The sequence below is a fragment of the Panthera tigris genome, chromosome B3, assembly GCF_018350195.1.
Source record: "Panthera tigris isolate Pti1 chromosome B3, P.tigris_Pti1_mat1.1, whole genome shotgun sequence".
NCBI classification, from domain to species: domain Eukaryota; kingdom Metazoa; phylum Chordata; class Mammalia; order Carnivora; family Felidae; genus Panthera; species Panthera tigris.
In genome coordinates, this window is record NC_056665.1 from 37,224,993 (window position 1) to 37,246,449 (window position 21,457).

At 37.3% G+C, this 21,457-nt stretch overlaps 1 protein-coding gene across 7 annotated transcripts in view; it reads right to left on the bottom strand.

Moving 5' to 3' along the window:
* Window positions 1–1,098: 1,098 nt before the first annotated feature.
* The window catches only part of PIAS1 (protein inhibitor of activated STAT 1), a 121,057-nt gene continuing 100,698 nt past the window's right edge, over window positions 1,099–21,457 (bottom strand). For 4 of the 7 annotated variants that reach the window (XM_042988542.1, XM_042988540.1, XM_042988541.1 and 1 more), the window contains exons 8-14: window positions 21,083–21,156; window positions 11,143–11,303; window positions 9,236–9,366; window positions 7,931–8,111; window positions 4,009–4,151; window positions 2,142–2,179; window positions 1,099–1,525 (exon numbers count right to left, since the gene is read on the bottom strand). In XM_042988542.1, the coding sequence (XP_042844476.1) occupies window positions 1,232–1,525; window positions 2,142–2,179; window positions 4,009–4,151; window positions 7,931–8,111; window positions 9,236–9,366; window positions 11,143–11,303; window positions 21,083–21,156 (1,022 nt within the window). In that variant the 3' untranslated portion in view covers window positions 1,099–1,231. The other 3 variants (XM_042988544.1, XM_042988545.1, XM_042988547.1) reach the window with 3 other exon arrangements.

Genomic DNA, 21,457 nt, shown 5'->3' on the forward strand with positions numbered 1-21,457 from the left:
GAACCAGGGAGTAAATTGACTAGAATCAAGCCTATTTTGCATTTTAACTGCTTATCAGATAGTGGATTTCTAGACGGACGTGTGTGGTGCACTGTATTTTCCAGAGAGAATTTACTTTTAGGGTAATCGACTGTCTTGCTTTCTTTTTCGAAGCGATGTAACCTTACCTCTGTCAGCTGCACAAGACACCCAACAGGGCTTTTGAAGCTATTTTTACTTCCTACTTTGGCATGAAGATCTTCGTGAAAACTTGTTACCCCGTGGCCAAAAAGGCAGGTGTTCACAGACTTGGTTTAAATACATAATACTGGCAATCCAAATTTAGAAGAAAGAACTAGACTAAAGTGTATTATTCACAGGTCTGCCAAGCCTCCTCCTTTATCCAGACAGCTTTACTCCAAATCTCTAGAACATATTCTCAGGGGGTATCTAGCAAATAAGAGAGAATATGTGATGGGGAACATGCAACTGGGACAGCAATAAAGATGCTCATACGGGAGTTCAAGACCTTCAAAGCACTTTGAGAGAAGCAGGCAACTGATTTATCAACTGAATGCAGAAAACTCGGGAGGAGAAGGAACAGTAACGACAGAAAAATATACACAGACACACACACTGAACACACACACCCACGAGCTATGTCCTGAAAATACACAGGGAATGCAGTGGGACAGATGAGATTTATAATTTAAGGCTGAATAAAATATGCACACGCACAAAGAGAATCCAAGTCTGTCCTTTTTAGAAAATGGAAATTAAAACGACCTCCCCCCAGCCCCCTCCCCACAACAAAGAAAAGCCCACAATTTAAAACTTCATACATGCAATTCCTTTTCTGTTATTGCAAATAAAATAATGCCATTGAAGTAAAATAAAACCAAAACCATAGGACAAATGATGAAAAAAAAATCTTCAGAATCCAGAAAAAAATGAACTGAAGGTGGTTTGTGGGTACTTTTTTTTTCTTTTTTTCTTTTCTTTCCTTTTTTTTTTGTTTTTTACAAGTGTTTTATCAGACAGGCAGTCTTAGATTTATATACAAAAGTAAAACTGAAAATATAGTTTTGTTCTCTGTACATTTCTTTTAATTTTTTCCCTAAAAAAAGGAAAAAAAAAAACACGCTTGTGTACTTTTCTAAACAGAATAAGGTAAAACATAGCACAAAGTTCTCTTCTTTCTGCCAAGTTCATTTAATCTGGGGTAGGGGTGGGAGCAGCAGGGGCGAGGGAATCAGTCCAACGAGATGATGTCTGGGATGATGCCGAAGATGGACGCCGTGTCCGCGCTGCTCCTGTTGGCAACGGTGTGGCTGTGGCTCTCCCGCAGGCTGTTGGAGGACACGAGGCTGCTGTTACTGCCACTACTGCTTCCATTGGTGGTTGGCAGAGAAGTACTGCCTCCTGCACTTAACTGATCGAGAAACATCTGTGAGGAGGTATACGGAAAAAACCGAGACGAGTGTAAGAGGTCTTGATCATCGGAAACCGCTGCTGCGGCGGCAGCAAGGAGGGAGGTGTTATAATGCTGGGGAGGGAAGACAGAAGACAAAACACCCATCAATTCTAAATTCATAGACCTTCTCAGCAGAACAAAGTCCTCAACTTAATACATACTGCATATCTGGTATGCCTGAAATATCTACTGCAACATTTCACAGTCACATGGCCGTATGTAATGATCACGTTCTTGATCTTGAGAACATTTTTGTATTTGAAACTGGGGGTGGGGGGGGGAGGAGAACCAAAGTAAAACTTGTGCTGTGTTTTGTTTTAATTTGTAATGCGAACAATTCTCAAAACTCTATTTCCAAAGAGGCATATGCTCATTAGCAGCAGGAAAGAAGACAGTCCACCCTCTTTCTCTAATGGAGATATCTGGCCAAGGATTTATCAACTGACTTACTGCCCTGTTTCTTTTTTATATAAAAAAGTACTGGAAACCAACAAATAGATACTATTCTGACTATATACTCAGGCACAGCTGAAACAAGGGGATTTTTATTTAAATGCTTAAAACCTTAAGACTCAGAGGACTACTCTGAATTTTCTAAGAAATTTATCTTCTCTCGCAGCTACATAATATACTTACAAATACTTTAATATTCAATTAAGACAACAGCAATATGTTTCATATAACATACCTGATTGTCTCCTGATAAGAAAGGAAAGAAATCTAATCCTGTGAGAAAAAAAATTATTTTAGTTTTGAAAAATAAAACAAAACAAAAAACCCTCCCTAATGCCCCAATACTCTAGAAACCAATACAAATCTTAAATGCTAATTCTAAATTCATTTAGAATTTAAAAAGAAGAGCAGAAGCCCACTGTTGGTCTCTCCCATCTCTAGATTACCAAGGCTGAAGTTCAAGCTTTAGCCATGATTTGCCCTCCTTGCAACTCCATTTGTGGGATTTGGGTCACTGCCACCCTGCTGGATCGAACATGATCCCTTACACGGACAGAGTACTTTTCACCAATTTTTCTTGACTTCTCTTAACATTTCAAACTACTCTAATGTACTCCTCACAAGCACCTGTGAGGTATGTCATTATGTCTGGCCTCATTTTGTGGGTGAGAAAGTTTTACGTGGAAGGAATACGTAGAAGGAAGTTAAGCAAGCTGTAGCACAGATTTTCTTTTTCTTTCTCAAATTTGTTCACTCGCCACTATCTGTACCAGATTCCAACTCAGAGATCCTCCAGTGGCATGAGGGCGGGGAGAGATGGGAGGGGTGTGACTGCTGGGGTGCTGTGTCACGGAAGGACTGTCTGGTCCTTGGCTGCCATGGAGTCCATGCAAGCTGCTCCTTCTAATTCCCACTCTCGTCCGCATCGCTCAATGTATGATATGGAGAACAAGAAACCCATGTGAATAAGAGGCCTCATTCTGATATCTAAGCTTGGGGGAACGGATAACAAGCAGATGTAGATAAAAATATGACGACACAAATCCTCTGAGGATCCATCCACTGTCTACACTGGAACAGGTTATAACACGAGGATCTGCAAAATGTACAGTTCCTGTGGTTCCTCATGTGGACATCTGGCAGTAGCCTCAGTGAGAAATAGGGCTGCCTTGTCTCAGAGTAGCCACTAACCACATGATGCGGGGACCCAAATTCACTAAGATTAAGTCAAATGAAGAACTGAGTTCTTCAGTCACAACCGCCATGTTTCAAACGCTCCATAACCAGATGTGGCTAGTGGCCACTGTAAATTACATTTCCCTCCTCGCAGAAAGTTCTACTGGACAGAGCTCAAAGAGGGTTTTCATAACAATCATTAAGAATCTACTCAACTATTTCAGCTTCCAAGAATCTTTGCCAGTGGCCCCGGATTTTTCCGTAGGGGAGGGGATGGAGGGAATCTTTCACTTTATATTTTTGTATTAAATTCTCTACAGTAAGCACACACAGCTTTTTGGAATAAAAAAGAAAAATGTTCTTAGATGTACAAATTCTTGAATTACAAAGACACAGAACTAATAATTTTTTGATAATGTAAGTGATTATTATCAACCCCAAATACATTGTGCAGCGAGTATACTGACATTTCAAACTACTTTTAAAAAGAATAATCAGGTTCACTGGAACAAAAATTAAAACTTCCCAATGTCTTAATTCAGCATTATTTAAAACATAATACAACACAGTTACCCACAATGCCAGTTGCATTATTAACTGGATTCAGGAAAAAAAAATCAAATTGCAAAGCAACATATTGAAAGTCATCCAAAAACAACTTGTAGATCAGTGAAGGTCACAAAACCTTGAGATCCTTGTACTAGCCTCACCGCTGGTAGTAAAACATTGGCTACTAATGAAGGTACAAACAAGGAACTGGGTCTGTATTTATTTACGACCACCGTGTTAATTTCTCTCAGTTCACCAGGCCCAAGCCCCTGTTTTTTCAATCTTTCCATTCTTCCCTAGACTCACCCGGAGGAAGTCTATGTAGATCAAAGGCATTCATAATGCTATGTGACAATACAGAAGAACCAGTGACTCACCTTGTAGGTCATAAGGCATGGGTGTCATGTGGAAAGGATGCCTGTAGTCCTGGATGAGGGATGTATTAATGTAGCTTGTGTCTACAGCAGGGAGGCTTGGGGTGCGGGACACTGGAGATGCTTGATGTGGAAGACTTAATATGCTAGAAGGAAAGGTTCGCATAATTTTCATGAGTCAGTTGAACTTTTAATTTTAACAAGGGGACCGCATCTTGCAAAATGAGTCCTAGCTTTTGTGCTGAAAATAAAAAGACAAGCAAAGCAATATATAATTTAAACTATCATAATTATTCGGAAATAATCTGTATATAGAGTAGCACTTTGCAGGGGCTATAGGGAGAAATGGATGGGTAAACGATATATCCAACATTCATAAGCCACATGCTGTCTCATCTACCCTTTTGGAATGCAGGGGGAAGGCATGGCTGAGCCACTTCAGCGAGATATGAGTGAAAGATATCTATAGCAGCCAAAATTTGGAAACCTTTTAAAAATAAGCACTGGAATGCTGTCTAGTCAAAAGTATAGGTATGTCCTCACAAAGAAAACACACACAGACAAGCCTGGGAAATGGCAGCAATCTGAGCAGTGGCGCTAACAGCTGGCCCCCACACTTGTAATCTTTACGAGAACAGAAACACGGTACTGTTTATCTTGGTATTCCCAATGCCCCGCACACTTGTCGGCACACTGTTTGCATACAAAGCCTGCTGAACAAAAGGAGGCAGCAAGACAAGAAGATGTGCTCCAAAGTGAACAGGTGGTGGATAGGTTTTAAAGGGAGAATAGTATAATGGGGGGGGGGGGATGGGACAAAAAAAAGGGATTCTGGAAGAAAAAAGTGAAATGTTTAAGTAGCTGAGAAATTAAATCTTTTTTTCCTTACAAAAAATTAATTAAAAAAGCAAAATGGAGGGAAAAAGATGAAAAAGACAAGAAAGAACTGAAATGATCTTAAAAAGAAAAAGAATTCTAATAGTTCTGAGTGCAAACATGAGGGTCATGTGCTATCCCAATCATCCAAGAGGCTAACAGGCATATAAGTCATAGAAAATAAAGAACAAAGAAGGTATAAAGAGGCTATTTTTTTGCTTTTAAAACTTCATATAAAGTACTTGGGTGTGGAGATTCAATTTCGATGGTGCAATGCAAGTTCAGAATATTTCAAAAGATGCCAAGGTTGGATTTCCAGGAATAGAGTTCTAGTTATGACCATCCGCCACATTTTCATGAATGGGATATGAAACATAAAATATACTCTCTTCTGCCTCATAAAAAATGTTTTGTCTAATGGAAACTTAATTAAACCTCTTACATCTATAAAAAGTACCATTTTCCATTAGCTGTCTCCTCTGACAGTGCCTAAGGGATTGTAAGACAGAAGAAAGCAGTTGAAATGCTAGCCTTTGAAAATATCTTGGTATACCAAACAGCAAAGGAAACTTCTGGATGAATACTAAACACTCACTGGCTGAAGACAGCAAAATGTTTTACATTTACTGATGTTTGCCTCTAATTCCTGGCTGGCTCCTTTTCTTTCAATTTTGTGATATTATTCTGAAGATGCATTTCCTCCTTTACACTGCACAATAACAAATACAATATGCCTAGGGTTGAGGTTTTTATTTATTGGCTAGTCATTATTGTAAAATGGCCACGAATGCTGAATATGGCATTATTCTTCTAAAAATGCCATAAACTTGCAGGTTGCTTGTTTTTATCTGAAAACAGAGAAAGGTCTGGCATTGGTAAATACTTTATCTGGGTTTAATTGGTCACTGGTAAGCTCAGGAAGCAGTTAATGCACCTAATGTAATTTTCCAAACATAATAAACACAACTAGTTTTGGAAAAACAGCAAAGCAAATGTCCAAAGAATTGAAATACCAGATTTCTAAAACACTCCAAAAAGTTTCCTCTAAGGAAAAATGTATAGTCAGAGAGCAAAATTATTGCATAGTTTACATATATATGTGACTACTATAAATATTCTACAGAGTAGAAGCAACTTACATATATAATGGTGCATTTAATCCATCAGGTATACACCCAGAGGTTTATGAAATACCTTTTAACGTTACAATTATGGTATTTAAAGAAATAATATGGTAATGTGTACTTGGTCATAATAAGACTTGATATTAAATATAAAATATCTTGGGATCAAGATTCTACAGATATTTGTTCTAACTATACCGACTTCTGGCAATTTGACATTTTTTTCCCTCCCACTCAGATTTATAAAATAAGTTGGTGTAAAAACAAGGTCAGGTCTGTTGGGTAACAGGCATCCAGGTAGGCTTTCATCAGACGTAAATTTTCATAAGGTAGGATTTAAAGTGGAATTAGTGTTTAGATATTCGTGTTTTATTTTTTACATAGAATAATGATACTGCTATTAATGTCTTTATTTCTGTCTGACGTGTGCTGATAAGCTACTCTGGAGTGAAAATACTAACCTGTGTAACAGGTTTGATTGTATTATGAAGATTCCTGAAATAGTCAGTTTCTAACAAGCAAGTTACCTTTATCATAATTATGCTCTTTTTACTGCTGCAACTTCTACCTTTCAAGTAACTACAACTATTACCAAATAGAAAATCTTTTATCTCATCAAACAGTATCAAACCTGACAATGATTTGACTCCATGCATGGGAATGCCTACCATTGGTCTGGTGTTAACTTTCCCTCTGGAACCCTGAAATTTTGCAACAATGCCTTCTCTCACTTAACATTCTTTCTTCAGGCACTAGTGTTTGCTGGAAGGAGATTATTTGACTAGCTCCTGCTCAGTTACAACAGGCCACATCATTCTCCCGATATATACCTAAAAGGGGGCACGCCTATTTCTAGACTTCTCTTTGGTGTGCTACAACTGTGCCTCAGCAAAACATGAAGTCTTCTTGTTGAGAATCTCCGACGTGTCTCATGAGGCAGTCCATTTAAAGAGCACAGCTCCTTGTCTTACCATCCTCTACAAAATGTGAAACTCTTGAAAGTTAGGACTGTGCTCACCCATTTTATTATCACCCAGGTTAGGCACAGGGTGTTTTACATAAAGCAGATAACAGTATTTGCTAAAGAGAACTGAAGCATAACCAAGGTACTGATAGGGGACTAATGGGAACTATGGGAAATGAGTCTGCAAAACAGAAAGCATTGACACTGCAACTTTAGTCTCTGGCTTCTTTCACTGCCCACCTTACACACTCTGAGGCAGCTTTAATGCATTCCTCTGGGCCTCCTCTGCTTTCTACTTGAAATACTCAACCTAGGATTAACCTTAAAGCACACATTGCGTAAATGTTCTCAATCCTATGAGCAGCATTAAGATCACCTAAGAACGGATGAGAGATGCGAGTTTTCTCAGTCCCAACTCCTGAATCAGATGTGTGGGAATAGGGGAGAAATGTGTGTTTTAATGAGTGCTCTGGGTGATTCTGCCAGACACCAAAGTTTAAGAACCAATGTTCGAGAATTATCTTCTGGTATGATAAATACTGCGTCCAAGGGACTCCTTTAACGCATTGTCCCAGCCCCTCAAATACATCACACACCTGGGGAAACTCCAACCTATTCTCTGATTACTAAGTTTCACAATCATGCATAATCATTTCATTTGGCTGATCTTTTATTTCATTATTATTTTTTAATGTTTATTTTGGAGAGAGAGAAAGAGAGTGAGCGAGTGTGAGCGGGGAGGGACAGAGAGAGAGGGGAACAGAAGATCTGAAGCAGGCTCTGAGCTGACAGCAGCAAGCCTGATGTGAGGCTCGAACCCACAAACCGTGAGATCATGACCTGAGCCGAAGTCGGACACTCGACTAACTAAGCCACCCAGGAGCCCCTACTGGCAGATTTTTTTAAACTGTATTTGCAAAATTAACTTTCCCAATGACTTGTTAAGGTCTCATTTACTTACCCTTTATTATTTAGTGGTGATGTGGGAGACAGGGAAGGACAGGTCCTCTTGGCAGAAGGCTCTTCCTCTTCTTCATCAGATGAACTGTCTATGGTTAAATCAATCACCTCCACTTTCTTATTTTTATTTGAGGACGGGTGGTGAGAAGCCACCTGATGCTCCAACGTGGAGCTCAAGCATCCTGTGTAGGAATGAGTAAAACACAAGGTAAGAAAGACCCATGACGACACGTCTCTTTTTTCCTCAGTATGTCTATGGGTTAGTTTATCAGTTACAGTTTAGACTTACAATATTGTTAGGGGCAGAGAGTAGAATAGAAAACCAACAGTGGCTCTGTTCCCCTAAGCTTAAAACTACTATTGATTATTGGTTGTTAAAAGTTTTTTGTTTTTAATTTTTTTTATTATTTTTTGAGAGAGAGAGAGACACACACACACACACACACACACAGAGTACAGGAGAGGGAGGGGCAGAGAGAGAGGCAGACACAGAACTCGAAGCAGGCTCTAGGCTCCGAGCTGTCAGCACAGAGCTGGGTGCAGGGCCCGAACCCACAAACCATGAGATCATGACCTGAAGATCATGACCTGATCTTGAGCTGAAGTCCATGCTCAACCAACTGAGCCACCCAGGTGCCCACCCCCACTTTGTTTAAAAGCAAAAAAAACAAAAAAACAAAAAAACAATTCTGAATTAGGGCAAACAATCAAAATGTATGTCTACTTCAATATAAAAGCAGTTTGAGGGTAAAGACCATATATTACATATGTACCTAGGATACTTAGGAAATATATGGTTAACACTTTTTAAATGTCATAGCATCCTTCCAGCAAAAACATACTAAAAACCAGAAAAATAACATAAATGGAAAAGGAACATTCACTAATCTTTACCAAACCTCTTAAAATTTTTAAATGATACCATTTCAAAAGTATGACCTTACAAATGACTTATTTGTTTGTTACTTTGAAATCTTACACCAGAAAAATTTTAAAGCTAGCAAAGTGAATTTAAAAGGAGTTTTACTACTTCTGAACATTTAATCAATAATTTAATAGAGTTATTGAGCTACCCATAAACTGCTGAGTTTTTCGGAAATGTGTACTTTTTTAAAAAACTTATTTTTTTCCAGTAATCTCTACATCCAACATGAGGTTCAAGCTCACAACCCCAAAATCAAGAGTCGCATGCTCTACCAACTGAGTCAGCCAGGCACCCCCAGAAATATATACATTTTAATAGTAAAAATCAAGGCTACACAATAACAGGGAGACTGCCCCACCCTTCTGGAAAACCAGCACTCACCATCAACTCCATTATAAGAGGCAGAAACTTCCTGTACTTCCTTTTTGGATCTCATAGGTGCCCAAGAGCCATCCTCCTTAAACTGTATTTCATCACAGTCTGTACAGTACTTTAGGATTTCCATAAACAAGCTATAAAAAGCAATTGGTCCTTTGAATATCACATTCTAAATGAAAACAGACTAGAAGTATTACTGTTCAAAAAACATTCAGACCTCCTATATTTTGTACAAGTATAAATGAGAAAGAAGAAAGCAGAACAGATAAGTTATATTTGTTCTCAAATTCTAGGGCTAAATAGGAATATAGTTACTTAAATTATGGTACCTTATATGAGCAAATATTATGTAACTATGAAAAATGAAGTTTTCAAACATTTTTAATAATAGGGGAAAATACATACAGAAAGTGGGAAGAGGTCAAGAAAATAAAATTCTTCATTTTAAAAATAAAATTCTGTGTGTGAGTGGTATATAAACAGCAGTTATTTCTGACTGGTGACATTATGAGTAGTTCTATTTCTCCTTTATATTCTTGTGCACAGTCCAAAGTATCTACAATAAGCATATCTTATTTGATAAACTGAAGCCATACATACAAAAAATATGTACTGAATGTTAAGTCTCCTTGAAAAATAACATGCAGATATTAAGAAATGAGATTTGCAAGACAGTGGATAAAATTGTCAAATTCTGAAATGAAACCAAAGGCTAAAAAATATTAATACTGTACAATCACAATTACGTGAAAACAAAAATTAGAAAATACACCACAAAACCCTTTCATTTTCCTATGTTTTTCAGGTTTTCTTAAATGTGTGTATAGATATGTGCACATGAGTATATAGTTTTTAAAATAAAGAAAAATCCCAATTGATGGGGGGAGGGGATCTAGAGCTATATAATATACAGAGTTGGTAAAATATCATTCAATTTAGATTTATCAGTGATCACTGTCATTTCTAAAAAATTAAACATAAAACATTTAAGTTACATGTTTACTCTTTTCCCACGTTTGGCTTGACATCTTTCAAGCTCTAGGTTACACTGTATTGCTAAATGTATTCCGCTCCTTATGTTACATCTTCAGGCTCCTATGTTTTCTCAAATGCTGTAGATAAGCTGCCTTAAGTGTCTTGCTAGAGTACAGGAAATATCAAGAAGATCCTTCTTTTCACAATTTATCCTTGTTCAGCGGCAAAAAGGACAAGAAAGGAGTCTAGAGAATAGGGGTGCATTTAGAGAAACACTCCAAGATGTCTGGAAGGACAGAGAAAACACAGGAGTGTTAAAAAAAAAAAAAAAAAAAAAAGATAACTGACTATTGTGATGCCGTAGGCGGACAAGAAAGACAAAGACAAGTACTTCAGAGGAAACAGAAACAAAGAAAGCTGCTATTCAGCATGTTGATCAGTTATGAAGCCCTTACAGCCCTTACAGTGGGGAACAGGTATGATGAACCAGGACTGAAGGAGAAAAATCTGGAAAAATACGTTAGCTTCTACTAAAAAAGCCTAATGGGGGTGTGCTGAAATTAGCCAGAGTGTCACAGTCCTGCCATTCCTTCTCTAATATGGCCTACATGGCTGGGACAGATGGGACTCATGTTAGGAAAAGGTGTAAGCATACCCTGCTTACAGCCAGTGCTACTTTAAATGGTAAAAGTCGGGAGAGACAGACGGTAAAGCATACACTTCCCAAACGGAGGACATCAAGTTAAAAGGGAAAAATGCTCACAATATTAATTACTTACTTTGAAAAGTATTAATTTCGAGAATCATGGAAATTCTAAAAATGCACTACTTAGAAAACACTACCTGCAGAATTTTCATCCTAAACCTGATAGATCACAAATTCAGATAATAGATGGTCATTCCAAGGCATAAGGAAACACTTTAAATCGACATACCCATCAATAATAAGGTGTTCATACGGAGCCTTCTTATCACAGACAGGACAAACCCAGGTTGGTTTTTTCTCATTCATCTGAATGTAAAGAGTTGCATCAAAACACTGTAGATGAGAACATGTTAGGGCCCGACATGGAATTGTCAGCCGCATTTTACCAAGCTTGAAAAGAGAGAGACAAAAGCAAATATTAGACAATGGTCATTCAATTTAAGTTTTGATAAAAATCTCCTGAAACGCAATGTGTATGTATTCTGACTTAAAGCACATTGTATTTACTTTTCATCAATATGAAAGAACATTAAATACATTTCCTATGAACCCTACATATTAAAAAATTATAGGATTTCTTTAGATATTAAACACAGTGACTCTGGAAAGTCTACAGGGGCACCTGGGTGGCTCAGCTGGTTAAGCGTCCGACTTTGGCTCAAGTTGAGGTCTCACGGTTCATGGGTTTGAGCCCCGTGTCAGCCTCTATGCTAACAGTTCAGAGCCTGGAGCCTGCTTCAGATTCTGTGTCTCCCTCTCTCTCTGACCCTCCACAACTCACAGTCTGTGTGTGTGTCTCTCTCTCTCTCTCAAAAATAAATAAACATTAAAAAAAATAAAATAAAATAAAAAAAGTCTACATCAAGGGTTATTCCACCTCACATCCACAGCTCACAGATTAGCTTTTGGGAGAAAGAACCATGAATCCCTTAAAATTGTATGCCAAATTCTGTAAGGGTGTGCATTTTTCCAAAAAGAGCGCTGTCACCAAATTCTCAGAGTAGTCCCTCATCTAAAAAAGTTATAAACCACTTTACAAAGGATTTGAGGAAATGAAAAAAGAATGTCACATTAAATACTGCAAGATAACAGATGTGAAGACATTCAACCTGATCTCTGAATGAGATCCCTAGGATGTCTGGCATAGTTGCCAAACGGCAGCTCTGAGAAGGAAGTCGAGTGTGTGTACTCTCTGTACTTCTCCCCTCCCTGGGCATTATCACACACTATTCGGCAAACATCCCTAGACCTAGCATCTCCACCATGTTATGAGACTTCCTCTTCTCGCCTTAAGCTGAGGTTAAATAGCCTGCTTATGAAAAATGAAACCTACTTCATCCGGTCCCTGAGATGGTAGCTTGCGCCCCGGGCACAGAAGCTGCACTGCGAGCTGCCGTATCACGACTCCTTTCCTGGAGGCCACCTCGCACGGTGCAGCTGGGTTGCCACCGTTCCCTGCCCCCCTGCCCAAAGGCTACAATGGCTATACAGTATGAAAGTTATCTACTTTCAATGACCACACTGTTTGCGAACCAGGAAAAGATTCTGGACATAATCTGCAAGCTTGAAAAATATAAAGGCTCGAAAAGGGTAGGAGTTAAATGCAGAAAAAAAGAGGAAAAGAGTTTTGGCTCAGAAGAATTTCAGGAAAATGTGCAATTTCCTAGTCTACCAAGGAAATTAACTGTCATTTGTGGTCCTAAATTATTGTTCTGGTACCAATGATTTACTGTGCCTCTAGGAAAGGCACTTAACCTTTCTGGGCCTCTTTTTCTATCTCCAAAGCAACACTGCTTCCTCCTCACTTCAACAGGATGTAGTGATCGAGAACAAAACAGGACCCAGAATGTGCCATAAACTTGTGAGAAGGGAGTAGCGCCAGCTCCGTGTCAGAAGCATGGACAGGGGAGACAAAGAGAAAACTGATAGCTCCTTTCTCTGGGTGCCCACCCCACCCTGTGCGTGATAATGTACTATCTGTTTATGTATCTGTCGCCTTCTACCAGAAATACACCCGACTCAGTTCCTCATCCCTGGCACCTGGAAATGTGCTATATACAGCAGGAAGACGGTCCTGTGTGTGGACACTTAAGGCTTTGTGCTCACTGAGGAGCTCTGGGAGGGAGCACTCATGGAGAGTGTGAGGCCCTACACAGCACTTTATGAGCCTGTCCCGAGTACGAATTCTGGAGTTAGACTACCTAGGTTTGAATCCTGGCCACGCTAGGTAGTGTGTGAATCCTGAATGTCATTCAGTCTCCCTGAGCCTCAGCTTTGTAAAATGGGGATAAAAATACCATCTACATCTTAAGACTGTGGGATTTAAATTGTATTTACTGTATGCTGCCGGACACATAGTAAGTGCTCAGTATATGTTCCCCCATTACAATAAAACTACAGAACCACTATTTGCTTCCAATTACTTTGTCAGCTAGTGGGAGACACACCCCCATTTCAGCTCAGTACTTCTTCCATTCTGCGCTCACATAAGATTAGGCAACTCATTACTCCTTTCTACTCTTTGATTCAATTTTTATGATTTGATTTACACAAGCACCTGATAAAAAGGCCAAAAAGGACAAACTAGTTCTTATAACAGAAGAATACCTATTTGCTGTTAGCCAAGACATGCTGCATTAGTCTAGAAACATTTTCCAAAGAACAATCTGGATGGTGATGCTAAATTAATTTCTTATATCTTAAAGCACACCTTAACTTACCTGTGAAATACAAATTCCTACCGCTTAAATACTAAGTAGAGAAATCACAGACTTGAAAATCCTAGACAAATAAAGTAATTGTGGATAAAGTCCATGTAGTACAAAACTAGTGAGCCACTTCTGATAGTTTATGAAGACAATGGATGCGAAGGAAGAAGACTATTTTCAGAATGCAAGTCACACAGCCACAGAACTTATACTCTGAAAAGCAGTTAACTCTCTAAACAATCGTCTCACATGCCTCCCTCCCCCCTCATAATCTTCACTTGGTCAGCTCACCTTTTTGGTGAGAGAGTAACTCTCAAGCCCTAATGATCAGCCACACTGACAAATTTGTCTACAGGATTTTTAAGGAACACTGCTAAGTGAATGCTGCAGGAAACACATTTATAAATGGGGACAGAAAAAGAAAAGTTCCCTTGCAAATGCACTGTTGATTAGCTGCCACAAAACGCTTTGCTTCAAAGAATCACGAAGTAACTGTTATGTGGTAATACTCCCCATACTTCTGATTTTGAAAACAATCTCTAAATCCTAAATATTTATCTACAAATGGACACTGACTTCTCTAACATGGTATTAGGAGAAAAGCAGGGCTTTAAACATCTTCATCTCATAATTACAAATTCCCCTTTGTCCTTCATAGGACATTGGATATTTGCATCATTTGCAAATAAACACTCTGTACGCAACCCCCAAACAAGTTTTCCAATGCCACTAGCCCTACTATAATATATAATTGTACTACTTAGTAACTGATGGCGCTGTAAGAGAAAATACCCTATATCCTAGAGATGTTCAAGCTAGCTTATGTCCAAAGGACCTTAGAGAGTCAACAATATGTATTTTTAAATCTGGTAAAAAGAAAGGAATAGTGATATCAAGAATAATTTCACTTTTTCTTCATTGTCATCATTTCATAAATTCCCAAGGAGTTTATTTTTTTCTTTTATCAACTCCAAGTCATTTGTATTGAAGTTCATAGGTCTGGGGAATATCTTACAAAGTAGGTTCGCAAACATTCTTCCAGCTGTATTTTTAATAAATCAGAACTAAAAAATTCCCAAAGAACAAAAACATTTCTAATTATTTTCATTGCCTTTAGCTAAATGTTCACAAACAACAGAAACTCATTTATTTTGAGCTGTGTATATCACAACAAGGGCAATTCAAATGCACAGTCAGACATCATATTTACATATTTCAAAGGGAACAAATCTTTTTTATTATTCTATAAATTTGATATATAGATGAGTTGTCATTACTAAGTTTTACTTTTTAGAATAAAAACATACCTAAAATATACTGCCTTAATGTTCCAGAATAATTGTAAAGGGATTTTCCCTTTAGCCAAACAGAAATCCATAAAAGTATTATAATTATGGATTATATATACATAGTTTTTTTTCTGTATCCTGAATTTTAAAAGCAGATGTCAATTTAAAATGAACTGCTAAAACTGTTGAAACTAAAAAGGGAAGAAACGGTGGTGATATGGAAAGAAAAATTAAAAGCTGGTGCACTAAATTAAGAGGTGCAAGTGGCAAGACGTGATTAACATTTTCTAATAATATAGAGATCACCTGAACTATAACATTTAGAACTAGTTCTATAAGTAAAAACATCAAGATTTATATTACAGTGCTCATTTATGTGAATAAATGCTTCATCTAATGATATAAACATCATATATATTAGAACAACTGTAAACACTTTTAAAAGGAGACTGCAGAAAAACAAGACCTCTTCCAGTGATTTAAATGGGAAATGAAGCTTCTGCACTTTTCTAAATTTTTCATAGTCTCTAACCGGGGATGACAAGAAAACACATGGAGGGGGAAAATAGATAAACTGGGGCTTGGGGGAAGGAGGGGAGGATAAGCAGGTATCTTTTTTTTGTTTGTTTTTAATCTTTGTCTTCTTCTTACCTTCCACTCACTTGGTTTGTGAGCCATTTTCCTAAATGTTAAAAAATGCCAGCTTCCTTTACACCATAGTCTATTGTAACATTTACCTAGTTACTTAAGAATCCACCCCATGACTCTGCAGCCTATATTTTTTTACTGTGGTAAAAGCATGTAACATTAAATTTAACACTATAACCATATCTAAGCATGCAATTCAGTAGTGTTAAGTATATTCACGTTGTTGTGCAAGAGATGTCTAGAACTTTTTCGTCTTGCAACACCGAAATTCTATAACCAGATTCCTCCTCCCCTCAGCCCTTGGCAATCACCTTTCTATTTCCTGTTTCTATGATTTTGACTGCTTTAGATACTTCATATGAGTGGAATCATAGAGTATTCCTTTTTTTGTGACTGGCTTATTTGCTTATCAGAATGATTTAGAGTTTCATCCACGTTGTAGCACATGACATGGTTTTCTTCTTTTTAAATGCCACATAATATTCCGTTGTATGTATATACCACATTTTCTTTGTCCATTCATCTCTCAATATACAGTTGGATTATAAGAACCTCTTGGCTATTACGAATCATGTTGTAATGAACATGGGTGTGCAAATTACCTCTTTGAGATCCTGCTTTAAGTTCTTTTGGATATATACCCAGAAAAGGAATTGCTGGACCATGGGGTAATCTTATTTTTAATTTTTTCTGAGAAACTTCCATACTGTTTTCCATAAGGGCTGCAGCATTTTACCTTCCCACCAACAGTGCGCAAGAGTTCCAGTGCCTCTGCATCCTCACCAACACCTGCTATCTTCTTTTAATAGTGGCCATCCTGATGGGTATGAAGAGATAACTCATGCGGTTTTGATTTGCAATTCCTTAGTGATTAGCAGTGTAGTACGTCTTTCTATGTGTTTATTGGCCATTTGTAAATCTTCTTTAGAGAACTCTCTATTCAAGTCCTTTGCCCATTTTTAAATCAGGTTGTTTTGTTATTGTTCTTGTTGAGGTATATAAGTGTCTTATATATTCCAGATGTTAACCCCTTATCAGATATATGATTTGCAATGATCTTCCATTCCACAGGTTGTCTTTTCACTCAGTTGTTTTGTTTGTTTTGTTGACATGCAGAAGTTTCTAAAGTTTGGGGTAGCCCGTTTGTCTATTTTTGCTTTTGTTGCCTGTGCTTTTGGTGTTATATCCAAGAAATCATTGTGAAATTCAATGAAGCTTTTCCCTACATTTTCTTCTAGGAGTTTAAAAGTTCAAGGTCTTAGGTTTTAGGTCTTTAATTCATTTTGAGTTATCTTTTGCATATGGTGTAAAGTAAGGGTCCAATTTCTTATTTTTCATATGAATACCCAGTTTTCTCAACACCATTTGTTAAAGAGACTGTCATTTCCTGGCTCTCTTGTTGAAAAGGAACTTGGCCCATAAATACAAGAGTTTGTTTCTGAGTTCTCTATTCTGTCCCATTAGTCTACATTGTCTACCTTATGTCCATGCCACACTATCTTAATTACTGTTGCTTTGTAGTATGTTTTGAGGTCAGGGAATGTGAGGGTTCAAACTCTGTTTTCATTAAGATATTGCTTTGGCTCCCTGGGGTCCTTTGAGATTCCACAGGAATTTTAAGATTTTCTTTCCATTTTCTGCAAAAAATGCCATTGAAATTTTTTTTTTTTAATGTTTATTTTTGAGAGAGAGCGAGTACGAGCAGGGGAGGGTTACAGAGAGAGAGGGAGACAGAATCCCAAACAGGCTCTGTGCCATCAGCACAGAGCCTGATACAGGGCTTGCACTCACGAACCATGAGATCACAACCTGAGTCGAAATCAAGAGTCAGACGCTTAACCTAGACACCGCTCTATTGGGATTTTGATAGGATTGCACTGAATCTGTAAATCGCTTCGGGTAGAATATTTTAACAATATTCAGCCTCTAATCCATGGACCTGGGATGTCTTTCCATTTACTTATGTCTTCTTTAGTTTCTTTCAGCAATGTTTCATAGTTCTCAGTGTACAAGTCTTTTGTTTCCATGGTTAAGGTTCTTCCTATTTTATTCTTTTTGATGTAATCATAAATGGGACTGTTTTCTTAATTTCCATTTTGGATTGCTGACTGCTAGTATTTAGAAACACAACTAAGATTTTGTATCCTGCTGAATTTGCTTATTAATTCTAACAGTTTTTTGTGGAATCTTTAGGGTTTTCTATACAATAGATCATGTCATCTATGAACAGAGATGATTTTACTTCCTTTCCAATTTATATGTTTTATTTCTTTTTCTTGTGTAATTGCTCTGGCTAGAATTTCCAGCACTGTGTTGAACAGCAGCGATGAGGGTGAGCATTCTTGTTCCTGATCTTAGGGGAAGAACCTTCAGTCATTCTGTGCTGAGTACCATGTTCACTGTGGGCTTTTCAGGTACAGCTTTTATTATGTTGAAAAGGCTTCCTTCTATTCCTGGGTGGCCGAGTGGTTTTAGGAGGAAAGGGTATTGAAATGCTTTTCTGCATTAAGATAATCATGTGGTTTTTGTCCTTCATTTTGGTAATGTGGCATATCACATTGATTCATTTCTGTATGCTGACCCATCTTTACATTCCAGCTACAGATCCTACTTGGTCATGGTGTGTGATTTTTTTTTAATGTGTCTGGTTTTGGGATCAGGGTAATGTTGACTTCAGAGAATGAGTTCGGGAGTATTCTCTCCTTTTCAATTCTTTGGAAAAGTTTAAAAAGGATTGGTGTTATCTCTAAACGTTTGGTAGGATTCTCTGGTGAGGGCACTGGGGTGCTGGACTTTTTTCTCTGTTGGGAGATTTTTGATTGGTGCTTCAATTGCTTCACTAGGTATAGGTTCAGGTTTCTTATGTCTTCATGATTCAGTCTTGGTAGGTTGTATGTTTCTAGGATTTATCTATTTAAGTTATCCAGTCTGTTGGAATATAATTGTTCATAGTAGTTTGTTACAATCCTTTTTATTTCTGTCATATTAGATCATCAGTTGTAGTATCTTCTCTTTCATTTCTCATTTTAGCTACTGGAGTCTCCCCTCTTTTTGCTTGGTCTAACTAAGGGTTTGACAATTTTGTTGATTGTTTTGAAAAACCAACTCTCAGTCTCATTGGTTTTTTTTTTCCTATTGTTTTTCTATTCTCTGTTTCATTTATCTCTCTGCAAATCTTGGTTATTTCCTTCCTTCTGCTGACTTTGGGTTTAGTTTTTTTTTTTTTTTTTTTTCTTTTCTTTTTCTAGTATCTTGAGGCATAATGTTAGGTTGTTGTTTGAGATCTTTCCTTTTTTAACGTAAGTATTAACTACTATAAACTTCCCTCTTCCTGCTGCTTTTGCTGCATCCCATAAGTTTTGGTATATTTTGTTTTTATTCTCATTTGTCTCCTGATTATTTGTGACTTCTTCTTTGACACGTTGGTTGTTTAAGAGTGTGTTGTTTAATTTCCATCTATTTGTGGATTTTCATGTTTTCCTTCTGCTACTGATTTCTAGTTTCATCCCACTGTGGTCAGAGAAGATACTTTGTATGACTTAAACTTGTTAAGGCTTGTTTTGTGCCCTAACACGTGATCTACCTTGAAGAATGTTCCAACTGCACTTAAGATTATGTAATCTACTGTTGTTGGACCTACTTTGTAAGGTCCAATTGGTCTATAATGTTTAAGTCCTCTGCCTCCTTAGTGACTTTCTGGCTGGTTATTTTACTTATAACTGAAAGTGGGGTATCAAGTTTTCTGCTATTATTGTGTTGCTTTCTAGTTCTCCCTTTAGCTCTGTCAGCAATTACATCATGTATTTGGGAAACAATTTTAATAATAATATAAAAAGGCTGGAGTCAAAACAATTTGCCTAAGAAAGACTACATATAATAAGGAACAAAAAGGTAGAAGGATATATGCCAAATGATAGGATTTGGTGGGTTTTATTAACTCCACTGTATTTCTGTAATTTTACAAAAGCTTAATAATGAAGAAGGGTTCCCTTAGCAATAATTATAAGGCAAAAAGTTTTTTAAGAGCTTCATCAAATATAGTATTATAAATGAATTCAAGAGCTAATGACTTTTTCATCTTGTGTTTGAGATTTTATAAAGTATAAAAGACTAAGATGTAGGACAAATAACATTTAATTTGTTTCAATTCTTTGTTTATTTAAGAATACAATAACTTCATCTTTGTCTTAGATTAGTCGGATTTCAGTATTCAAAGCTTTCAATATCAAGTCTGCCTGAACAATCCAGGCAAATCAGGAAACAGCTGTGTCCTCTTAGTCTTCACACTTTCTCCCTAATTTAGGTATGATTAATTTGATTAATTATAAAAAGGTAATTAAAATGTCAAAGTAATTTACTCCTAGTTTTTCACATATTTTTGTATGAAAACCACATTCAATTACCACTCCTACAACTGGTGGGCCTAACATCAAACTAGTTAAGCAATAAAGCTTTTTGAGAAAATGTTCACTTATTTATTTTGAGAGAGAAAGAGAGTGCACAAGTGGAGGAAGATCAGAGAGAGAGAGGGAGGGAGGAAGGGAGAGAGAGAGTAAGAGAAAGAGAGAATCCCAGGCAGGCTCCATGCTATCAGCACAGAGCCCAACATGGGTCTCAATCTCATGAATCATGAGATCATGACCTGAGCCGAAATCAAGAGTTGGACATTTAACCGACTGAACCACCCAGGTGCCCCCAAGAAATAAATCTTATCACATCTTTGGGGGAAACTTTTTCACTACACGTTTAATCATCCTGGTATGCTTTGGGCCTTATTTATATTCATTTTGTACAAATGATTTTGACCTCATTTTCTGGTTTAAAAATATTTCTGTTTTTTCATGCATAATCAATGCAGTTATTCAAGCTAAATAGAATAGTTTTTAATCGGTGGATTCTTACAACGTAGACATTGTTGGCAAAATGGTTAAACTTAATGTGTGAGTAAGTCATGGCTAGATTTCTATTCGAAAGGATATTATTTTTAAAAATGTAATTTTAGGAGTGCCTGGATGGTTCAGTCAGTTAAGCATCCAACTCGATTTCGGCTCTGGTCATGATCTCACTGTGAGTTCGGAGCCCCACGTCAGGTTCCTTGCTAACAGTGCAGAGTCTGCTTGGGATTCTCTCTCTCCCTCTCTCTCTGCTTCTTATCTGCTTGTTCACTCACTCTCTCAAAATAAATTAAAACAAACATTAAAAAATGCAATTTTAATAAATACACCAAGATAATACATATTCCTTATTTGAACACTTTACACTTGAGTCTGAGAGACAATCATGAGTCACAAGCAATATTTAAATATATCTTACTAAGAGTAGAAAATTTTTATAGACTTAAAAGTTTGGTTAGATTCCAAATCCTGTGACTAAATAATAATGTCTTTCTACTTTTCAGAAACTGTGACAAAGGTGGGCATATTTCAAAAGTAAAACATAATACTGCAAATACCAGGAATACTTCATGAAAGGAGAAAAATGTATGTTGAATCTTCTGAAAGGCAAATATTAGTTTAACACTTACTGGACATAGTAGAGAAACCCTTAGGCTGGTTGTAGCTATTTCACTGTCTGGATCCGCAGTCAATTTCTCTTTAACTGACATTCATTGAAGAGAAAACAAACAAACAGAACATGTTGATTAAAGATATATCAGTGACGCAACATTAGAAAAAGAATAAGGAACTTAAAATGAGGAAGCTTAAAAAAAATGAACTCAAAAATAATCCGTTCAATTATTTCCAATTAATTGAATGGAAAGATAAAAACAATTACATGGTTTATAACTTCTTCTCATCCATGGAACAAAAACTGCATTGCATTAACATAAAGGAAATCTGTATAGTAAACTGACATAGTCAACTGACGGCAGAATCTTTTCCTTTTATAATTCTAAGAA